This window comes from Leptidea sinapis, chromosome 18 (assembly GCF_905404315.1).
Source record: "Leptidea sinapis chromosome 18, ilLepSina1.1, whole genome shotgun sequence".
Classification (NCBI taxonomy): domain Eukaryota; kingdom Metazoa; phylum Arthropoda; class Insecta; order Lepidoptera; family Pieridae; genus Leptidea; species Leptidea sinapis.
In genome coordinates this window covers 3,818,008-3,842,129 of record NC_066282.1, presented here as the reverse complement: position 1 = coordinate 3,842,129, position 24,122 = coordinate 3,818,008, and the positions used below count along the sequence as shown (strand labels likewise).

The 24,122-nt window shown below is 42.2% G+C and overlaps 2 protein-coding genes and 1 long non-coding RNA gene across 13 annotated transcripts in view; 2 read left to right on the top strand and 1 right to left on the bottom strand.

The window, feature by feature from the left end:
* Nucleotides 1-24,122, top strand: part of LOC126969486 (WD repeat-containing protein 13-like) — a 36,278-nt gene that overhangs the window by 339 nt on the left and 11,817 nt on the right. For 2 of the 9 annotated variants that reach the window (XM_050814945.1, XM_050814948.1), the window contains exons 3-8: nucleotides 46-165; nucleotides 6,591-6,698; nucleotides 7,642-7,795; nucleotides 8,940-9,106; nucleotides 10,922-10,982; nucleotides 11,304-11,386. In XM_050814945.1, coding sequence (XP_050670902.1) covers nucleotides 46-165; nucleotides 6,591-6,698; nucleotides 7,642-7,795; nucleotides 8,940-9,106; nucleotides 10,922-10,982; nucleotides 11,304-11,386 — 693 coding nt within the window. Of the gene's footprint in view, nucleotides 1-45; nucleotides 166-6,590; nucleotides 6,699-7,641; nucleotides 7,796-8,939; nucleotides 9,107-10,921; nucleotides 10,983-11,303; nucleotides 11,387-12,834; nucleotides 12,999-17,887; nucleotides 18,088-22,779; nucleotides 23,126-24,122 lie in introns of those variants that run through there. The other 7 variants (XM_050814946.1, XM_050814950.1, XM_050814941.1 and 4 more) reach the window with 6 other exon arrangements.
* LOC126969518 (uncharacterized) lies at nucleotides 13,224-17,879 on the top strand. Its single transcript, XR_007730416.1, has 3 exons — nucleotides 13,224-13,430; nucleotides 15,915-16,022; nucleotides 17,319-17,879. It is a non-coding gene; the product is annotated as an uncharacterized LOC126969518 (long non-coding RNA).
* The window catches only part of LOC126969464 (uncharacterized), an 85,986-nt gene continuing 84,982 nt past the window's right edge, over nucleotides 23,119-24,122 (bottom strand). For all 3 annotated transcript variants that reach the window (XR_007730397.1, XR_007730399.1, XR_007730398.1), the window contains one exon: nucleotides 23,119-23,435. The gene's annotated coding sequence lies outside the window, so the exon portion shown is untranslated. The remainder of the gene's footprint in view (nucleotides 23,436-24,122) is intronic.

Genomic DNA, 24,122 nt, shown 5'->3' with positions numbered 1-24,122 from the left:
GATAATCGTTTGTAAATAATACATATATTCTGTTTTTATTTGCAGGATATAGAGACTATTAAAAAGTATATACATATCAGAAGTCAGCTCTTACAAAGAAGATATGGAGTACAGGACAATATATCTATCAGTTCCTCCTCATCAAGAGCAAGATCAAGCAGTAAAGTAAGTAAAATATATTTTAATTGAAATGGTAGTTGTAAGAAGTGCATTGTATCATACAATTCTATGATTAAATTAGATATATAACTAATATATTTAAACAAGTTCTCCATGATAATATTGATTAATTTTTTTAAATTATTTTAAAATATATAGATAAACTAGTTGACCCACCCCACGTTGTATTGCCGATATTAAAATCGCGATACAAAAGTTGATCGTTGACGGGTGAAAATTTGAAATTGTATGTATTTTTTAATGCTGACTCATAATCAAACAAATTTAAAATTAAAAAAAAAATCGTGTGGATCACCCTTAACATTTAGGGGGATGAAAAATAGATGTTGTCCGATTCTCAGACCTACCCATTACCCAATATGCACTCAAAATTTCATGACAACCGGTCAAGCTGTTTCCGAGGAGTTCAAAGTTTAACACCATGACATGAGAATTTTATATATTATCTGAAAAAATGTGTGCAAACATATTTGTCCAGTATTTGTGAAGCTGTCTTCTAACATATTATATACATACAATCATGAGTGTGTCACAGAGGTAATTAGAAGAAGTAAGTGTAGCAAGTAATGGCCAATATGAAAGCATAAAATTATAGCAGTCACAGTTTATGTTTTTGGTTGGTTAAGATGCAGCTTAAAAGTGTGGTCTATTGTGATATTGTTAAATATAGCTGACTATTACAATTGATTAATTTCATAAATCTTATTAAATCTTTTGCAGTGAGCTGACATAAATCAAGTGGTAAAAGAATAGGTCTTTTTTTATTGATGTAGGCAAAACTTTGCGGAAATCCATAACTATACAACTGATTTGAGTTTTCTTTAGTGTTAATTCCGCCAATATTTGTCTTTAAACAATAAGACACATGTTTCGACTCTACATGAGGCATCCTCAGTACATGTTGTCCCACCAAAATCTGGCAGAGTCTCAAGACCAAATTGTTTTTTGTGTTTTGTAAAGAAAACTCAAATCATTTGTAGAATAGGTCTTCCTAAAGAGATGTTATGTTTATACATTAAATGAACACATGTAGAGAGGATATGTATGCTTCATGAGCAGCCTTTTTGTTCAAGGCTTGGATATGGGTTTTGAAATAGATTAAACCCAAAGTATTGCGCCAAAGTTTACTACACTCTTCTAAACATTATGTGTCATGTGGGTTGATGTAACAGAAATCCGTGGGATACCATAGAAGGGTTCAGCCCCAAATTGAGAGCTTTTGGCACCAATTCTAGCAAGTTTGTCAGCACATTAATTGCCTTCAATTGCTGCATAATCTGGACCCCATTGAAGTGTTACTGACACTCATATCATATGTAATTAAATCTGTGCTGTACATGTATACTAAGGAATTCAAGTTTTAAAATTCGTGAGTTCAAACAAAATATCGGAACATTAAGTTTTACAAGAAAGTGAACATTTGAATTCATCAAAAACGTTGATAAATATAATAATTCACCAATAATAAAACAATAATATATATTTTATAAACAAAACAATTATTATTTTGAAATGATTGTGACTTAAAAAGTGCAGGGTAGTTGTAAAACATTTGTGTGAATCAGCCGAGTGCCGGATTACCTTGTCTCCACAGTACGCTCGACATTGAAGACAATTTAACTAGTGCTAACAGACTAATAAATTCGCAAGTTAGGTCATAGCAGCGTTGGAGTATTGTGTAGTGAGGTGGACTGATTCGGCGGAAGGTCGAGGGTTCTATCCACGGTGTCATTTCGACATCATTTTTTTTCTGTTTTTTTTTTTTGTTTATTCTTATTTGAAGTATTTTAATTCTTATTATTATTATTTATTTTGTTATTCTTTAATTAACCGCGTGGTACAGTAGGTTTTTAAATTTTACAAACCATGGAGACTAATAACATTACTCTGAGAAAAAGAAAACCCAAATTTCACACTTCATTTTGTCTAGAACAAGACGAGTCAATGGACTCATTATGTTCGGAAACAGCAAGAAGCCTGCCAGACTTGTCTACATTAGTTACACAAGAAGAAATTATTGATTTAAAAGAAGAAATCACAAGTCTTAACATGCAGCTAAATAGTGCACACACGGAGATTTTCACACTATCAGGAGAAATTAATGAGTTGAAGAAACTAATAACGGAACAGAGAAATCAAATAGAAGTCCTTAAAAAAGTGTGTTTTAGTCCAAGAAACAATAGCCCTATAAACACTTCTTTAAAAAAAAGGAATAATCCTAGATTATTGGAATTAGCTCAAACCTTACAATTAGATTCGAGTTATACTGAAACAAATCAAGAATCGGAATTTCCCACCAATTCAAGTACTAAGGAGTCCCTACAAGAATCGGAGTCATCCTGCATTTGTTTAGAAAAAACTTATGAGAAGACAGCAGTATGTTCGAGTGAGGGATGCGTCCCTACGCCAACTACGAGTACACAGGGAGAAACCTTCAAAATAAGGGAAGATGAAATAAACCTGAAAATTCAAAAGAGAATTCAGACAAAATGCGAATTATGATACTTGGCGGACAACAATGTGTTAATTTAGCAAGATCCCTTATCCAATCACGTCAGAATACTAAATACGAAAACTATCAAATATTTTCTTTCGTTTAGCCTCATGCAACGTGCGATGAACTCGTTGCGACGTTTAATAATACTGAATTTAATCATAATGATAAAATAATTTTATGTTTAGGCGAACAGGATAGTAATCCTTACAAAATTATAATGGAACTTGGTTTTTTCTTAAAGCGTCATAATAAAGCAACAGTTATTGTAACCAGTGTACTGCAAAATTACTACATTAATGAAAGAAAACTGAATAATTTATTGGAACTGACTTGTAAAAATTATAAAAATTGTACATACTTGACTTTAGCAAAATCGTACCCTGGCAAGAAACACTTCATTCATGATTTTTGTTATAGAATAAATAAGCTTATCGACTCAATGTATTATAGGCAAAAATATTTAGTACCCGGTAGTAAAATTATCATGGCTCGTAGTGCGAAAGGCAGTCAATATCAAGCTCAAATATCGCAGTCTGCCAAAACTATCACCAATAGTAAAATAATAAAAGGTACTATACCATATTATTTCAAACTAAAAAGTAAAGAACAAAATAATGACCTCAAAAGCGATTCATTTTTTCGAGTCCAAATTTTATCTTAATATAATGCATCAGAATATAGCAAGCGTTTTAAGTAAAAAAGATCTACTAAACATAGCTCTAACTGAACTTTTTGAAAATGGAAAAGTAGTAGATGTTATATGTCTATCCGAAACATTCGTGAATGCAGAAAACAGATCTAATATTAAGTTGAATGGATATACAATGGTATCTGCTTTTTGTAGACTTAAGCAAAAGCGTGGTGGGGTCTGCATTCTAGTCAGAGACTATATTGAGGCTGTAAAATTTGATGTCATGGATGAGCTATGTGTAGAATATTCTTTCGAATGTTGTGGTTTAAGAATACCAAAGCACAAATTAATTGTAATATGTGTATACAGGACGCCGAATTCGAACGTTGCTGAATTTTTGAATGAGCTTGATTTACTTTTACACAAATTAAGATATTGGAAGACCAGTAATATTGTGATTGTTGGTGATTTTAATATCGACACTCTAAAAAATACTAAAACGAATCTGGAGTTTACAAATTTATTGCGAAATTATATTTTTTTTAAACATATTAATGAACCTACTCGGCAAAAATCCTGTATTGACCTCTTTGTTAGTAATATAGAAAATGCCACAGGGGAGATTCGTCAGTTAGGCCTATCGGATCATGACACAGCACAATTCTTAGTAGTACCGACAAAAATAAATAATTCAACACCGTCGTATAAGTTAATTTTCAAAAGAGATTTATGTAATCAAAACATAAACAAATTTAAGGACTGTATAAAAAGTCTTAACTGGATAGACGTGTATGATGCCCAGAAATTGGACGAATCTTTTGATGAATTTTACAATACATTAATCATATTTTATAAATTATGTTTTCCTCTTCTTAAGTATAAAATTAATGTTTCAAATTCAAAAATAAAATGGTTGTCCAGAGGTATAATAAATCATGTGCAACAAAAAGAAAATTAAGGTATCAATATTATAAGAATAAAATACCTGCCAACAAAAACAAATTTAATAATTATTCAAAGATTCTCAACAAGTGTATAGACCTAGCTCAGAGAAGTAGTAACAACAAATATATACTTTACTCGAAAAATAAATGCAAAGCGTCGTGGAATGTGATTAAAAATAAAACTAACTCTAATGTAGGAAGTATCGATGAAATTAAATATGAAAATAAAATTATAAATAATCCAACTCAGATTGCTACTATTTTTAATAATTATTTTATAAATACAGTCACACAAAGTCAAAGTCAAAATGTAAAAAATAAAAAACCTACATATAAATTAAAACATAACAATTCAAATATTTTCTTAATGCCAACTGATGAAATGGAGATAATAACCGTTATTAAGTCACTTAATAATTCAAATTCCACGGGCTGCGATGAAATAACAACAAAGGTAATAAAGGAATGTGCAAAGGAACTAGCTCCAGTCCTAGCCTATTTAATAAATCTATCTTTTGAAGAAGGTACTTTCCCATCAAATTTAAAAAAGGCAAAAGTAACACCTTTACTCAAAGCGGGTGATAAAAAGGATATTAACAACTATCGACCAATCACACTCATTCCTGTTATCTCAAAAATTTTTGAAAAGATACTGCACAAGCGATTAACATCTTTTTTAACTAAACATAATATCATTTTGGAGGAACAAAATGGTTTCCAAAAAGGAAAATCAACAAGTTTAGCGTGTTTTTCGCTAATAAAAGAAATATCGGAATGCATGGATACAAAAATTCCAGTAACATCAGTATTTTTTGATATGAGCAAAGCTTTTGACAATGTTTGTCATGAAAAACTATTAGATAAATGCGCTCAATATGGTATTCGAGGTCTAGCAAATGACTGGCTTAAAAGTTATCTTTCAAACCGTACTCAATACGTTGAAATTGCTAAATTAAATAATAAACAAGAAGTAATACCTTATCGATCAGAACTTAGACTTAAAACAAAAGGTGTACCACAAGGAAGTATATTGGGTCCACTTCTATTCATAATCTACATAAACGACTTACCTAGCATTACTACTAATAACTGTACTCTTTTTGCTGATGACATCTCTATTGTAATTAAATGTAACAATGAATTGACATATGATATAGAAATTAATAAAACAATAAAGGACACAATTGAATGGCTTACTGAAAATAACCTGACTGTAAATATAAAAAAAACAATGTATATGCAGTATTATAATAAGAATGGGAAAGGAAAAGATATTAATGTTAATTATCATAATGAGAATATTAAAGAAGCACAACTTGTCAATTTTCTTGGTATTTCTTTAGACAGCAACTTGTCCTTCAAGTCACATGTTGATAAAATTAGCAAAAAAATTAACCAACATGTATTTGTCCTCAAACGCGTATCAAAAACAATAGGTGAAAAAACAGCGCTAATGGCATATCATGCATTCGTGGTTTCAGCTTTAAGATATGGATTGGTCATATGGGGCAACTCGGTGAGCATAGGGCATTTATTTATTGGACAGAAGAAGTGTATCAGGGCGGTTTGTGGAGCCGGCCCCCTAGATTCTTGTCGACCGCTATTTAAAAAATTGAAAATTCAATCGTTGCCATGCCTATACATTTATGAAATAAGCCTATTTGTTCAAAAACATATGTGTGATTATAGAAATCATAATCGTGTGTGTATAGAACAAAAAAAAGCCAGAAGGTTTTAAATACAAGGTATCCAAATAAACTCATAATGCCCTTCTGTAGAACTGCATCTTTTAGTAGAAATTGTTTCAGCATGTCTGTGAAAATATATAATAAATTGCCCAATGAATTGAAAGATTTACCGTTCAAAGTTTTTAAAAGAAGACTGCATCAGTGGTTAACAAATAAGTGCTTCTATAGTTTAAATGAATTTTTCAATACAAAATGAATTAGTCTATTTGATAATAATATATGTAAATTAATATACTTTTATGACATTGAATTTGTTAATATTATACATAGGTACTAAATGAATTATTAAGTTATTTACGTCTCATATTATAATATTATATAAGTATTAAAATTTCATTTTATAAATATTATTGATATCATTGTGAAATCCGACATGTTTCAATATAACAGTACGATTAGTGTTTAGACAATTTTGTAACATATTTTGCATGTCAATTGACGAAACATATTGGATTATCCATTATATTGTTAACACCTTAAGTACAATGTTTCCTGCAAATAAATTTCATTTCATTTCATTTCATTTCATATTTGACTGTCTTATCAAAAATTAATGTATCCTTGACTTATGTTATTAAATATTGTTCCAGGCAAGTTTGGCTGTCGAAGACTGTATCACAATTAATGCTAAGAAAAAGAATGACATGACAATATCAGAGAACTATGCTTTCACTGGAGTTCATCATATATTTGATCAGGTTAGATTTTATAAATCAAATCACAATTACTTTATACATGTCGGTCCAGGAAATGACACTTATGAACATGAAATGTTTTCTTTTCTTTTTATATTTACTGCTACTTTAGAAAGGGTTGATCTTTAATGAGAAGAAGTAGCAAGAAACTCAATGCCAATCTTTTAAAGCTTCATCTTTTTACAAATCATTTCAGTTACAATATATGTAAAGTGATGCAATGAGTTTCTGGGTACAGGATCATCCTACAGCCATAAATAGCACCGGTTCACTTGTATGGCGCATGGCCACCCATCACCTCCCTTGACTATATTTTAGGGAAGGGAATGACCCATCCCTCATCATCATCACAATCAGTGACATTTAAGCCTTCAACAGAGCCAGCATTACACATATTCACATGCTGGTGCAAAGTTGACTTGTGATGTTTAGACTTTTATTATGATCATCCAAATGATCCTGTAATTTCAACTAGTAAAGAACACATACATGAGAGTTTCTTATGCATTTAGTTATAAATTACATAAAATTTTATCATTTTTCTTATATTAAATGCATATGCATAGTTGTGTATAATGACAATTTATATTATCATTACTTCATGGATAGGAGTGATGACTAATATGAATCAATAAACCAATTTGTTATTTTTTTTTATTTAAAACTTGCCAGTCAATAGTTCTTCGATAATAAAAAAATAATCTGTATTAAATGATAGTTCTGTGCACTGACCCACTTTTTTTCACTTTGACCCAAAAATACCAAAACTTTAGAATAAACATTTTTTTATGTGTTTTCACCTCATTCTTTGTAATACAACTATCTGTCTGGTCAATACAGGACGGCGGTTTCTTCCTTAAATAAATTTGATGACTCTGTCTTTAAGCACTAGTGTTATGTTTTTATAGACACAGAATGTATTAAATCACATTTTTAACATTTCTAGCACACAGATCAAGTGAGCATGGTGAAGTTCGCGAACAATGACCGTTCAAAGCTGTGCTGTGCTTCTCACGACGGCACTGTGTCCATCTGTGACGTCACCGCCACCCCGCCACGGGTCGCCTTCGTATTAGACGGACACACCCAACCCGTTACTGGTTTGATTTCTTTCAAAATCAAATATGTATGTATAAGTATATATTTTTTATTATTTCAATAGTACTTACTGCTATTGAAATAAAGACTGAAGCACTAACGGTAACGGTAACCACTTCGGTTTCGGCCTGTTTCTCCTCGAGGCAGCAGAATTCTACCTCAACGGCGAAGGCTGGATGGGGAGCATCCAGGAAGCTAACCCGCTGTACAGCCTTCCTGTCTGCCATACCATCAATGTCCTCTCCCCTTTTATAACGGTACAGTTCTGCCGCCTCTCGGATTCTCAGGTCGAGTGGCAAGATACCTGACAGGATCAGTGCCGCATTCAAACTGGCGGTTTTGAAGGTCCGGCTGACAATCACAATTGAAAGCAGTGCGATATTATCAGTGTCTGATTGCGTAGTATAATCCTCGCGCGATAAGATGGTGTCCAATGTTGGACATTTCGCCCTTGTTAGTGAAATCTGGTATAAGCAGACACTTAAAAAACCACAAATAAAAATTACCAATAAAAAAGTACCTACTTGTTGTAAACAATTTTTATGAATAAAGGTGACAAGACGATCATGACACCTGATGGTAGATAAGTGATACGCCCTGTCCATTACATTGCAACGGCGCTAAGGATTCTTGATTGCACCAAATATTCCGAGCGGAATTGCGCTCGTCACTTTGAGACATAATATGTCTCATTAGCCCAGTAATTTCACTAGCCACGCTCTCCAAGCCGAAACACAATAACTTATTATCTCTCAATTACCTACTGCTTCATGGCGCATAAAAAATGCCGCTATTATACCTTTGTCCATCCAGACTGTGCCTTTTTGCTGACGTCATGAAGGTATGAATTAGAAAAGGTTCCGCCCCTCTTTCAACGTGAGTTAATAATAATTCTTTTAATAATAAAGTAGTAGAACAATTTAAGCACTGCTTGTGTGTGCAGTGAACTGACTTTTTAATTGTTTGTGTGTTAGTTATTTTTACCATTGAAGTGATCAGATTATTACGACAAATAACCGTTTGTGATGCTTTACGGCTAAGATTAAGGCAAAAAAATGAGACTCAATGAAGTGCGAGGGCGACCAGTTGCTAACGAGGGCACCAAGATGGCGGCGTGTGTTTGTATTTCGTGACGTAACGGCTCAGGGTGCGACTGGTCAGCGTCCAACGAGCTGCTGGTGACCTGCGGAGGCGACGGGATGCTAGTCCTGTGGGACGTGCCGCGTCGCCGACAGCTTCGTGCCGTGCCTGACCAGCTGCATGCGCCGCTCATGTGTTGCGTCTTCCAGCCCGCGAATAACAACATGGTCATTGTATCCTTTACTTAATTCGATCAAATGTGTTCTAAAGTACTTCAGGGTTCGGAAACTTCAGGGTTTGATCACCAATAACATGCTAGTAGTTGTATAGGTCAGTTACTGAATGACCTAATGACGACGAGTTTTCTTCTCACCCCCTGTGTGAGGGCGGAAGGAGGGTGTCAAGGCTGAGCCCCATACCCTGGCCCTTCTTCTTCCAAGACATTGGGAGAGTCATTTAGGTATTTTCGGCGCTCAGGTCGAACGATTTCGTTTTTTTTTGTGATTTTTTTTTGCGCATGTCCTTGCTAGTAGCGAAAAACTTAATGAATTAAATGCACCTCTATTTATACCTGTGAGGATAATTCTCAAATGATATCCAGCAGTGTCATAACCAATAAACAAATTGATTATTAAGCAGCTAGGTATGTCAAGGTAGAGTATCCTTTACGTTCGAAGTAACCGTCGCAACAGTATATTCATAACAATTAACCATGTTGCTGTCTGTTATGGTTTAGTTTGACCTTGTGCGTTATAGTTACACGACCAGTTGCTCCGAGATACTCGGACGGCTAAGTTTTTATTAGCGTACCGTGGGATCGCTCACCGATATGTTTTTTTATGGAAGATGAGGACAAACGAGCGTACGGGTCGGTGTTAAGTCATCACCGCCGCCCACATGCTCTTGCGACACCAGAGGGAACACAGAAGCGTTGTCAGACTTTAAGGGAGGTGTACGCGCTTTTTTTTGAAGGTAACCGTGTCATATCGTTTCGGAAACACCGCGCAAGAAAGATTATTCCACAGGTTTGTTGTACGTGGAAGAGCTAGTTATAAAAATATCCATGCCCTGTAGTATCACATCGGCTACTGCAACGGCGCAGGCACTGGGGTCATCTGAAGGGAAACAAACCTTGCCCCAAGGGTTGGATGCAAAAATGGACCGGTGTCGCGTCCGGCCCGACTGTAGCGAGAGTCTTCGCCGACATCCTGCCCTTGTGCGAACATCCTATCCCAATCTTGACTTGTAGTGCCAAACACAGCGGGTCGCTGGTGCTCTGCGACGTTGACAACAATTGACAAGTTATTAATATTACACCTAGATACACAGTGAATCGTCATACTAGTGAAAGACTATTGTTATGTTTTTTTTTAATGAAAATTAGGACGAGACGAGCAGGACGCTCAGCTGATGTTAATTGATACGCCCCAACCAGTACAATGCAGTGCCGCTCAGGATTCTTGAAAAACCCAAAAATTCTGAGCGGCACTACAATTGCTCTCGTCACCTTGAGACATAAGATGTTAAGTCTCATTTAGCCACTTACCCAGTAATTTCATTATCTTCGGCGCCCTTCAGACAGAAACACAGTTATGTTTACACATTACTGCTTCACGGCAGAAATAGGCGCGGTTGTGGTACCCATCCGTTATTAGATGTAAGTCCTACAAAATAGTTTTATTATAACCTAATTTAAGTTCTGTGGATTTTGTGATGTTTTAAATAAATAAATAAACTAGCCGACTTCCTGTGCAAAGGAGCCTCCCACTGGTAATTGTCTACATTACTCGACATACCTGGTAACTGTTAGTATTATTTCGCATCTTATAATTCCATGTAACGATAATCATAACATGGGCTAACTGTCCGAGAAGATCCCCCAATATCCTTCATGCTGTTTTCAACATTCTTCTAGCAGAAACTGAACAGACAGAAACGCAAATATTTATTATTAATACTAATTGGCATGAACCGTGTAATTACAAAATGTTTTTATTTCCGTTATTGCATTTCTTGTTCTATTAATATTCCTGAATATTAGCATGAAGGCGGGAAACGCGCGTGGTATGGTGGAGGTCCTTAACATCTCAACCGGAATATATCCCCGAGGTGAGTAATTTATAACGAAATAGTAATTGTTTTGATTAGAGAAATCACGTTAAGAGAACACTGTGGGACAGTATGGACATTAAGCGAAAATTTTTATATTTTTTAGAACCTGAAACAAAAATTTCGTGCTATGAAGTTATATCGACAACATGGAATCGTGTCCCACCTTTACGTCATTTTCCTATAGTCATAATAAACAAGTAGGTCGAAATTCGCTTGAATATACTTTTCCCTTTTTCCATATCATAGGTAATCTGAAAAAAATATCATTTTTTTTTTCAAAACTTAATAGTTATAAGTACTTGGCACGTTTTCGTTCAGGTGGCAGCAGTATTCTGGGTGGCAGAGTTCTGTCGATAGCGTGCGAGTCTAGCGGCCGAATGTTCTGGGCAGCCAATGATAAGGTACATTCAGTATTTATTATACAACTATATATATTATACTTCGTATATCATTGTACACCCAATGATATGGAAAAATAAATCAAATTTTAACAAATAGTTAAGATCAAAGATAGTATAAACAATCAGCATTTAAGGTTAATATAAACAAGTATAGAACATTAATTAATTTTTATTTATTTATACATTAAATTTGTTAATGTACCAGAAATAAAACAAAACGAAAAAAAATTTTTTTTTAGATAATAATGTATTAATTTTTAATTATTATTATTATACATGCCGACAATTAACTTCAAATCTATAAATGCACTCAAAACAGTATATTCAAATCAGTTTTATAACTAATATACAATATATATAGATATACTAATAAATTATTAGTAAATACTATTACAGTCGTATATGAAATTGATTTAATAAAAACACCAAAATAATATTAATTTATTCACACTGTTTAATTGTTCTGTTACGAAACACGTGTTCTAAATATAAAAATACTAGAATATACAACTTGAACATCGATTTTCATGCCACCTAGAACTAACTTCACGATGTAGAATTCAGGTGTCGGTGTGCGCGCGCATCGTATAAATTCACTCTCATCATTTTTCTCCTTCGCGCCAAAAGAAGCATAACTTTAATAAAAAATAGCTATCTGTATTTTATATATTTTTGTGACATATGCGGTAGAAGATGCAGAGAGAACCCACTTCTGGTCCGCCAATCTCTACCTCTCTTTTCTGCGGTCTGCCCACGTTTCTCTTGATGACACTTCTGTACTATTGTTATTCTGTGTCAGCGCAGGCTTGTCCCATTCCTGGTGTAGGTATCGAAATCGTAAGTACGCGCGGCGGCCACATCAACGTGGCTATCCAGTAGGGACTCACAAGCGAGCTTTGTTCTTCACCTACTTCACCGGTCCGATTTATGTTTAAAAAATGGAGAAACATAATAAGCAAAGGATATTAAAGGTCATTGCGACCTTAATTTAATTTTTTTTGATAGCTACCTATTTATTTCTTATACACTAGAGTATTTTGACTATGTCGTGGTCTTCCAACACATACATTATTATCTGCAACTAATGTAGGTGTGACAACTAAAGAATATTGGTTTAAAATTATGATTACATAACGTGATACATAAGATGATAAGACAAGGTATGAATTTTTTCCCGTAGGTATGTGGTAGCTTTTAATTGTTCTTATGTTTATTCACATGTTTAACTGTATTGTTTGTGGCTCTGATTCCTCATAAAAAATAGGTAGGTACAGTTTTAGGTAAAGAAGTCAACCCTAAGAGTAACGCGATAGAAAGGAAGGCAACTTCTAGGTCAATAAAAATGTAGATGTAAATGTACACCTTATTGTTTGTCTGCAAGAGTCCTTATTTCTTTGATTTTGCGGAGTGACACTTGTGTACTTATACCATTACATATTCCGTGGCAGGGTGTGATAGTGAGCTACCGCATGTCGGGCGCGGGCGGGTCGCTCAGCAAGCTGCGGCGCTGCTCCGTGGGCGGCGCCGTCACCTGCCTCAGCTGGAGCCCCTGGCTGGCGCGACACCCCGCGCTGTTGGTCAGCGCGGCCACCGACTCGCTCTACCTGTTCAGGTGCTCACTCACTCGCGCCACACTATGTATACTGGGCGTCAGCCCGTGGCTGGCGCGACACCCCGCGCTGTTGGTCAGCGCGGCCACCGACTCGCTCTACCTGTTCAGGTGCTCACTCACTCGCGCCACACTATGTATACTGGGCGTCAGCCCGTGGCTGGCGCGACACCCCGCGCTGTTGGTCAGCGCGGCCACCGACTCGCTCTACCTGTTCAGGTGCTCACTCACTCGCGCCACACTATGTATACTGGGCGTCAGCCCGTGGCTGGCGCGACACCCCGCGCTGTTGGTCAGCGCGGCCACCGACTCGCTCTACCTGTTCAGGTGCTCACTCACTCGCGCCACACTATGTATACTGGGCGTCAGCCCGTGGCTGGCGCGACACCCCGCGCTGTTGGTCAGCGCGGCCACCGACTCGCTCTACCTGTTCAGGTGCTCACTCACTCGCGCCACACTATGTATACTGGGCGTCAGCCCGTGGCTGGCGCGACACCCCGCGCTGTTGGTCAGCTCGGCCACCGACTCGCTCTACCTGTTCAGGTGCTCACTCACTCGCGCCACACTATGTATACTGGGCGTCAGCCCGTGGCTGGCGCGACACCCCGCGCTGTTGGTCAGCTCGGCCACCGACTCGCTCTACCTGTTCAGGTGCTCACTCACTCGCGCCACACTATGTATACTGGGCGTCAGCCCGTGGCTGGCGCGACACCCCGCGCTGTTGGTCAGCTCGGCCACCGACTCGCTCTACCTGTTCAGGTGCTCACTCACTCGCGCCACACTATGTATACTGGGCGTCAGCCCGTGGCTGGCGCGACACCCCGCGCTGTTGGTCAGCTCGGCCACCGACTCGCTCTACCTGTTCAGGTGCTCACTCACTCGCGCCACACTATGTATACTGGGCGTCAGCCCGTGGCTGGCGCGACACCCCGCGCTGTTGGTCAGCTCGGCCACCGACTCGCTCTACCTGTTCAGGTGCTCACTCACTCGCGCCACACTATGTATACTGGGCGTCAGCCCGTGGCTGGCGCGACACCCCGCGCTGTTGGTCAGCTCGGCCACCGACTCGCTCTACCTGTTCAGGTGCTCACTCACTCGCGCCACACTATGTATACTGGGCGTCAGCCCGTGGCTGGCGCGACACCCCGCGCTGTTGGTCAGCTCGGCCACCGACTCGCTCTACCTGTTCAGGTGCTCACTCACTCGCGCCACACTATGTATACTGGGCGTCAGCCCGTGGCTGGCGCGACACCCCGCGCTGTTGGTCAGCTCGGCCACCGACTCGCTCTACCTGTTCAGGTGCTCACTCACTCGCGCCACACTATGTATACTGGGCGTCAGCCCGTGGCTGGCGCGACACCCCGCGCTGTTGGTCAGCTCGGCCACCGACTCGCTCTACCTGTTCAGGTGCTCACTCACTCGCGCCACACTATGTATACTGGGCGTCAGCCCGTGGCTGGCGCGACACCCCGCGCTGTTGGTCAGCTCGGCCACCGACTCGCTCTACCTGTTCAGGTGCTCACTCACTCGCGCCACACTATGTATACTGGGCGTCAGCCCGTGGCTGGCGCGACACCCCGCGCTGTTGGTCAGCTCGGCCACCGACTCGCTCTACCTGTTCAGGTGCTCACTCACTCGCGCCACACTATGTATACTGGGCGTCAGCCCGTGGCTGGCGCGACACCCCGCGCTGTTGGTCAGCTCGGCCACCGACTCGCTCTACCTGTTCAGGTGCTCACTCACTCGCGCCACACTATGTATACTGGGCGTCAGCCCGTGGCTGGCGCGACACCCCGCGCTGTTGGTCAGCTCGGCCACCGACTCGCTCTACCTGTTCAGGTGCTCACTCACTCGCGCCACACTATGTATACTGGGCGTCAGCCCGTGGCTGGCGCGACACCCCGCGCTGTTGGTCAGCTCGGCCACCGACTCGCTCTACCTGTTCAGGTGCTCACTCACTCGCGCCACACTATGTATACTGGGCGTCAGCCCGTGGCTGGCGCGACACCCCGCGCTGTTGGTCAGCTCGGCCACCGACTCGCTCTACCTGTTCAGGTGCTCACTCACTCGCGCCACACTATGTATACTGGGCGTCAGCCCGTGGCTGGCGCGACACCCCGCGCTGTTGGTCAGCTCGGCCACCGACTCGCTCTACCTGTTCAGGTGCTCACTCACTCGCGCCACACTATGTATACTGGGCGTCAGCCCGTGGCTGGCGCGACACCCCGCGCTGTTGGTCAGCTCGGCCACCGACTCGCTCTACCTGTTCAGGTGCTCACTCACTCGCGCCACACTATGTATACTGGGCGTCAGCCCGTGGCTGGCGCGACACCCCGCGCTGTTGGTCAGCTCGGCCACCGACTCGCTCTACCTGTTCAGGTGCTCACTCACTCGCGCCACACTATGTATACTGGGCGTCAGCCCGTGGCTGGCGCGACACCCCGCGCTGTTGGTCAGCTCGGCCACCGACTCGCTCTACCTGTTCAGGTGCTCACTCACTCGCGCCACACTATGTATACTGGGCGTCAGCCCGTGGCTGGCGCGACACCCCGCGCTGTTGGTCAGCTCGGCCACCGACTCGCTCTACCTGTTCAGGTGCTCACTCACTCGCGCCACACTATGTATACTGGGCGTCAGCCCGTGGCTGGCGCGACACCCCGCGCTGTTGGTCAGCTCGGCCACCGACTCGCTCTACCTGTTCAGGTGCTCACTCACTCGCGCCACACTATGTATACTGGGCGTCAGCCCGTGGCTGACGCGACACCCCGCGCTGTTGGTCAGCTCGGCCACCGACTCGCTCTACCTGTTCAGGTGCTCACTCACTCGCGCCACACTATGTATACTGGGCGTCAGCCCGTGGCTGGCGCGACACCCCGCGCTGTTGGTCAGCTCGGCCACCGACTCGCTCTACCTGTTCAGGTGCTCACTCACTCGCGCCACACTATGTATACTGGGCGTCAGCCCGTGGCTGGCGCGACACCCCGCGCTGTTGGTCAGCGCGGCCACCGACTCGCTCTACCTGTTCAGGTGCTCACTCACTCGCGCCACACTATGTATACTGGGCGTCAGCCCGTGGCTGGCGCGACACCCCGCGCTGTTGGTCAGCTCGGCCACCGACTCGCTCTACCTGTTCAGGTGCTCACTCACTCGCGCCACACTATGTATACTGGGCGTCAGCCCGTGGCTGGCGCGACACCCCGCGCTGTTGGTCAGCTCGGCCACCGACTCGCTCTACCTGTTCAGGTGCTCACTCACTCGCGCCACACTATGTATACTGGGCGTCAGCCCGTGGCTGGCGCGACACCCCGCGCTGTTGGTCAGCTCGGCCACCGACTCGCTCTACCTGTTCAGGTGCTCACTCACTCGCGCCACACTATGTATACTGGGCGTCAGCCCGTGGCTGGCGCGACACCCCGCGCTGTTGGTCAGCTCGGCCACCGACTCGCTCTACCTGTTCAGGTGCTCACTCACTCGCGCCACACTATGTATACTGGGCGTCAGCCCGTGGCTGGCGCGACACCCCGCGCTGTTGGTCAGCTCGGCCACCGACTCGCTCTACCTGTTCAGGTGCTCACTCACTCGCGCCACACTATGTATACTGGGCGTCAGCCCGTGGCTGGCGCGACACCCCGCGCTGTTGGTCAGCTCGGCCACCGACTCGCTCTACCTGTTCAGGTGCTCACTCACTCGCGCCACACTATGTATACTGGGCGTCAGCCCGTGGCTGGCGCGACACCCCGCGCTGTTGGTCAGCTCGGCCACCGACTCGCTCTACCTGTTCAGGTGCTCACTCACTCGCGCCACACTATGTATACTGGGCGTCAGCCCGTGGCTGGCGCGACACCCCGCGCTGTTGGTCAGCTCGGCCACCGACTCGCTCTACCTGTTCAGGTGCTCACTCACTCGCGCCACACTATGTATACTGGGCGTCAGCCCGTGGCTGGCGCGACACCCCGCGCTGTTGGTCAGCTCGGCCACCGACTCGCTCTACCTGTTCAGGTGCTCACTCACTCGCGCCACACTATGTATACTGGGCGTCAGCCCGTGGCTGACGCGACACCCCGCGCTGTTGGTCAGCTCGGCCACCGACTCGCTCTACCTGTTCAGGTGCTCACTCACTCGCGCCACACTATGTATACTGGGCGTCAGCCCGTGGCTGACGCGACACCCCGCGCTGTTGGTCAGCTCGGCCACCGACTCGCTCTACCTGTTCAGGTGCTCACTCACTCGCGCCACACTATGTATACTGGGCGTCAGCCCGTGGCTGGCGCGACACCCCGCGCTGTTGGTCAGCTCGGCCACCGACTCGCTCTACCTGTTCAGGTGCTCACTCACTCGCGCCACACTATGTATACTGGGCGTCCCAAAGCTATGGGACATGAAGAGAAAGTACCTTAAATACCGTAGATATGGTATTTTACTGAAAGAAGACTTTGTTTTTTTTAAAAGTTAGTAATTCTGCATTCAAAGATTTTCCAAAAATTACTTGCCTCGTCTTCGAATCGAACCGACTTAAATGTAAAAAGAAACACTCCTAATTTTATAATGCCAACTGAAAGAATGGTACAGGCGGTACATGCACTGTAGTCGGGTCTACTACTACTGACATCTTAAATTTTAGTTAAAGGTCATCGATGACGGTGAGCGAATATTAGAATAGCACGGACGTTTCTCTGGCCAAGAAAAGAAGCAAAAGAGCGCAAAAAAAAAGAAAGCTGGGAGAGTTTCTTGAGCCGCTTCTTCTCTCTCAGAGCGCCATTTGTTTCCGAAGCGGTAGTAGTATCTAGTATATTAGAAATGACATCAAAAATAATTGTAAAGGAATCATTTTGAGATAATAAATGCCTTTTATGCCTTTAAGAGGACTACACGTAACTGTAAGAAGTGCGCAGGATCACGGACCGCGAGGGTAGCCTGAGCCTCAAGAAGCGGTACGAGACCAGCCACCGCTCGCACAGCGTCAAGTCATCGTTCTGTCCCATCATGTCGTTCCGGCGCGGCGTGTGCGTGGTGACCGGCTCCGAGGACGCCTGCGTGTACTTCCTGGACATCGAGGGTCACGACGACCACCCCGTAGTCAACAAGCTGCAAGGTATCGTGCTGTTGTTCCCCGCCTTATGTGCGACTTTCACTAATAAACTTGTGATTGCAAATAAATAGTATCATCCTATCATAAAATGTTCACAACGCGGCCTATAGCACGATTTTTATCGCACAGTAAAGCACAGTAAGTACAGCAAAATTAGGTACGTGTCAAGGTTACTGCAAAGGTTCGATCCTCGCATGTCAGGTACGTACGTAAATAAAATTTTATGAACGATGCGGGACTCGAACCCACGAACCCTCTCGCGTTTCGTGCGAGTGCTCTTCCAACTGAGCCAACCGTTCGAGTGACGTATCGTTCATAATTCTTGGTATGTCTTGTTTAACTCTCAGGTTTGCCCTGTGCTTCCCCGGGGCGTAAAAAGAATAGGGTAGTCCCAGGCCCAAGGGTGTCGTAAGAGGCGACTACGGGCTTATTGAAAATGGGAGAGTCACGCTACCGTCTTTTGACGTCAGCACAATCGGGCCAGACTCGTCCGGGTTACTTACCACACTCGCACAGAATACCGGCGTGAAGTAGCGGCCTAGTGCCGCTATGTTTCGCATAGGTTAGTGTCGAGGACCGGAGGCCATTCCCATTTTTTAAGCGGCAAATCGCCCGTGCGAATTCGAAGCACGTCGTCAAAATTGGCGAGCAGCTTTCCAGTTACCCGACCGGAACACGCAAGTTCTGGTCGCTATCGAAAGCTGCTCTTGGTAACTTCAACCAGCCGTCCATGCCGCCGTTGCACATGAGGATTGACACCCTGGCCCATACGGCAAAAGAGAAAGCGGATTTCCTGTGCGCTCTTTTCGCCTCCAACTCGACTCTTGACGACAACGGAAAAACACCGCCGACCATCCCGCGGTGTCAGAGCGCTATGCCTGAAGTACAGTTCAGACAGAAAACTGTTAGGCGAGCTCTGTTTTCGTTGGACGTCAGGAAGTCGAGCGGGCCGGATGGCATTTCTCCAATCGTGCTTAGAACGTGTGCCCCTGAGTTGGAGCCGGTGCTAACGCGTTTATTCCATCATGGAAGTCAGCCCTTGTCCATCCGATCCAAAAAAAGGGAGACAGTTCGGATCCGGCAAACCATCGTCGGAAGGCCTGGCAGTTAGCCTGGATATAGCGAAGGCCTTTGATCGTGTATGGCACAAGGCGCTCCTCTCAAAACTTCCATCATTTGGGCTTCCCGAGAGCTTATGCAAGTGGACCTCCAGCTTCCTCACTGGGCGTAACATACAAGTCGTTGTCGACGGTTTTTGCTCGAATCCCAAGCCCGTGAACCCTGGAGTGCCCCAAGTGTGCTATCTCCCACGCTGTTTCTTCTGAATATCAATGATATGTTGGACACCTCCAACATACATTGCTATGCAGACGACAGCACTGGTGATGCCGTATACACGGGCCATGCAAGTCTCTCTCGGGAAAACGTCGACCAGTGCCGGTAGAAACTTGTGTCTTCTATCGAGTCCTCTCTCGAGAAGGTCGCGGAATGGGGTAAATTGAACCTTGTCCAATTCAACCCCCAGAAGACTCAAGTTTGCGCGTTTACCACAAAAAAATCCCCATTTGCCGTATCACCGCTCTTCGACAACACTTTTTTTTTATGGGATAGGAGGACGAACGAGCGTACGGATCACCTGGTGTTAAGTGATCACCGCCGCCCACATTCTCTTGCAACACCAGAGGAATCACAAGAGCGTTGCCGGCCTTCGCCTCGCCTAGTTTCGGAATACTGGGTCTCGAAATCTCGAGCGATTGCCAATTCCGTGGCCATCTGGAGGGCAAAGCCAAATTGGCTTCGAAGAAGCTGGGCGTCATCAATAGAGCACGGCAGTACTTCAAGCCGGCCCACATTCTAGCGCTCTTCAAAGCGCAGGTCCGGCCACACATGGAGTATTGCTGTCATCTCTGGTCTGGCGCACCTTAGTATTGACACGGGAGTGGGTCAGGGATTGGAAATAATACTCCGCTTATAGGAACGAGTCTTTATTTGCGTTCACTTTTTCTGAACTTGCACTTCGCCGGTCTGCCGCTGTTCCTCTTGTGGGCGGCGGTACCTTCAACGCGTCACACCGCACCGAACACTAAGTCTCTTCTATCTTCTTCCTCTTGGAACACTTCCACTTTTCACTACTTCTTCTTTTCTTTTTCTTCTTCTTTACACTTTCGAGTCAGAACTAGAACTGCCGTAGGCCACGCTTAGTACGGCTTATATACCCCCGGATCCGTTCTATTTTCAAAATGATTCTCCCATTCCATCTTTAAATTTAAATTGTACTAGAAAATTCTTTTAACTATTTTTATCCTGCTTACACATTTTCCATCCCTTTTTTTCTGTTCGATTTGATCCTGAACTTACTAGAAATTTCCTTTAACTTTACAAAACCCAAAAAAATCCATACACTGGTAGGTGTATCGAACCCGGGTCTACAGCGTCTAAAGTAAACACTTTTCTGCTGAGTAACGAGTATTGCTGACGGAGCTGTTGAAACTAACAATGTCTTGAAGTTTGACAACTCTCGTCATATACTTCGAAAGGTTGCTACGCAACAGTATCAATTCGATCCATTTAACCGCGTGCAACGCAGACCAGCTCGAATTGTTGGGGACCCAATGCTCTGTGAACGGCTAGATCACTTGGCGTTGCGTAGAGACGTCGCTTCATTGTGTGTCTTCTACCGCATTTATCACGGGGTGTTCCGAAGAGCTGTTCAACCTGATTCCTGCCGCCGAATTCCACCTTCGCACTACACCCCACAAGTTAGGATATCATCCCCGCCATCTGGATGTGTGGCGGTCCTCCACAGTGCGGATTTCAAGGAGCTTTCTTCCACGTACTACAAAGCTGTGGAATGTGCTTCCTTGTGCGGTGTTTCCGGGACGATACGACATGGGTACCTTCAAAAAAAGCGCGTACACCTTCCTTAAAGGCCGGCAACGCTCTTGTGATTCCTATGGTGTTGCAAGAGAATGTGGGCGGCGTTGATCACTTAACACCAGGTGACCCGTACGCTCGTTTGTCCTCCTATTCCATAAAAAAAAGGTTGTGGCTTCATCTACAGGATCTACTTTACAGTTCATAACCTCAACAAATTGCATTTGCATAATATTAGGAAATTGACTTGAGATGTCGCTCCTGCAAATCTAAACAATTTGTTAAGTATACTTATGTTATAACATAAAATCCGAGTCCCGCATCGTTCATAAAATTTTGTTTTAAAATTTTATTTGTGTATTAATCCCAGAAGTTATCACTGTAAAAACACAACAAATTGTTTAGGTACGTACGTGTTTTCAACTATCTTGCGGTGAAGGAAGCCATCGTTACGAAATCTTAGATACATGTCTTACAAGGCCTTTGAAATCCGGGCTAACGTTTTCACGCAAAATAGGTGCAAAGTAGACACGGAGTTGTGGAAAACAAGCTCATGAACTTAGATAATTTATACGTCTAGATTTGTAGTATTAGATCGTCTAGAGCAGTCTTTCAGTCTTTTTTAAAAATGGACTCGTCACGACTTTAACCCTTTCGCTGTGGGTTATTTAAATGCAATGCTGGATATCGGTGGCAAATTTAACAAAGAAAGCAAATTCCAAGAATGTGTAAGAAAACTTTTACTACCGTTTCCATTTTCATGTTGAGCTGAATGTGGATTTAGTGCTGTAAATTATTTACTGATAAATAATTAAATCAAATTGATATAACACAACGCGGAGACTTGAGATTACAGCTAAGTAAATTGGACCCTAATATAAAATCTCTGTGCAGCAAAGCATCGAGCGCAAGGATCATCCGATCGTGCTGTATGGATAGACAATGGATAAAAACAGGCCAGGAAGATTAGTTGTGTGCGTGACAAGCTACATCTTATATTTGCGATATAGTATAACACTGTGTTAGTATGCGTGAATTGCTAAAAATCGATGTTAGTTCTAAATTCAATTTTTGTCGACGTACCTATACTTTCATACTCTATCTAGGCGTATAAATGGTCTAAGCTCGTGAATATCAATGTGCTTATGAAAATCTCTCTCCTCAACAAAATCTGTGATTTATTGGGTACGGGATACGGGACCGCCCACAGCAGATTTGATTTCGTCGATCCATCGCAAAGGTGACCTTCCGCACTTTCTTGACCCTATAAAAAAAATGTGAATAGAACGTCAAGGACGTTATTAAATTGTCATATAATAATAATATTGACACACTTTTACACAAATTATCTTGCCCCAAATTAGGCATATAGCCTGATTTATGGGTTGCAAGACAACGATATATTGAATACAATATACTTACTTTAACATACATAACTACATATAAACATCCATGACTCGGAAACAAACATCTATATTCATCATATTGCACATACCGGGATTCGAACCCGGGACCTCTAGCTTAGGACCGCTAACCACTCGGCTATACAGATCGTCAAAGACCGTCTATTATCCGTGTTTCGACAGAGACTATGTCCTAGAGAACGAAACCTATGTTTCAAGATAATAGAAGTAAAACTGGTTGGTCCCTTTGCAGTTCGCAATCTAAGTGACTGTTGGTGGATTTTTATTACCACTGTGCACAAGCTTGCTCGCTCCATCATAAATAATTTAACTAAAGTTATTGGGTTTAAATAATGATTTACCCACAAAGTTTAAGTTAATTATTATATCTCAGCTGATACAGTTATGTTGATACCAGGTCACGCCCATCCAGTGTTGGGTGTCAGCTTCAGTTACGACGAGAGTCTCCTGGCGACCAGCGACGCATCCGGCCTGGTCATCATCTGGCGACGGGGCTGACGATGTTGCGAGCAGTCATATCAGGAATTGACAACGACGATGTTCTCCACGTATTTCATATGGCAGGGGGTGGGAAACTGAAGCCACAATGTGCAATCCACACTTCGGGTTGCACTAACATTAACATTATTAAAATTCCTCATGAGAAAATCAACACTATTAAGTAAAAGATAAGCCGTAGTGTATAAATATGATATTTTAACTGATTTTAAATTAAATGTAAATAAAACTCTCTTAATCACATATTTATTGTTTATTTTTCATATAAATACTTAACAAAGTCGCAATATTAAAAACGCATTCAATAATCGACTTTGCACTCCAATTAAAATTTTGTAATTACTGAAATTCATATAAATAATAAATTTAATTGCACAAACGATATAAAAAAAATCCATCTAATGAGAGAACAATCAATGTGTAAAAATTATTTATAAAATCTAATTAGATCCAGATATGGTCGGCTAAGTTATATTGCAACTATTCACTTAACGTTCGATTCTAACCGCATTAGTATTCTAAGAGTTATCGCAAAAATCATCTACTTATATACACCTGTACAAACGTAACATTTAGTAAACCAATAAGAACAATAATAGTGTACAATTCATAATTTTCATAATAAAAAAAAAACATAACCGATACTTTAAATAATATTTACACGTAACTAAATTCAGACGTATTGGAAATGAAATGATTGCACGTTTCTATACTCAAGACGCTTGCACGCACGCACGCACGCACGCAAACAACGGACACGAACGTATTTATTTATCGCAAACCATCGTATTAAGTTTCATAATATGCTGATTTATATATTTTTATTTATTGAGGGTACGTTTTCAATTGTATTCTATAGCCACAAGTATTTTATTACTATTTATATCTGCAAAAAACAGTATTACTAACTTTAGCAGGTGAAATAATATGGCGCTCAGGTCGAACGATTTCGTTTTTTTTTGTGATTTTTTTTTGCGCATGTCCTTGCTAGTAGCGAAAAACTTAATGAATTAAATGCACCTCTATTTATACCTGTGAGGATAATTCTCAAATGATATCCAGCAGTGTCATAACCAATAAACAAATTGATTATTAAGCAGCTAGGTATGTCAAGGTAGAGTATCCTTTACGTTCGAAGTAACCGTCGCAACAGTATATTCATAACAATTAACCATGTTGCTGTCTGTTATGGTTTAGTTTGACCTTGTGCGTTATAGTTACACGACCAGTTGCTCCGAGATA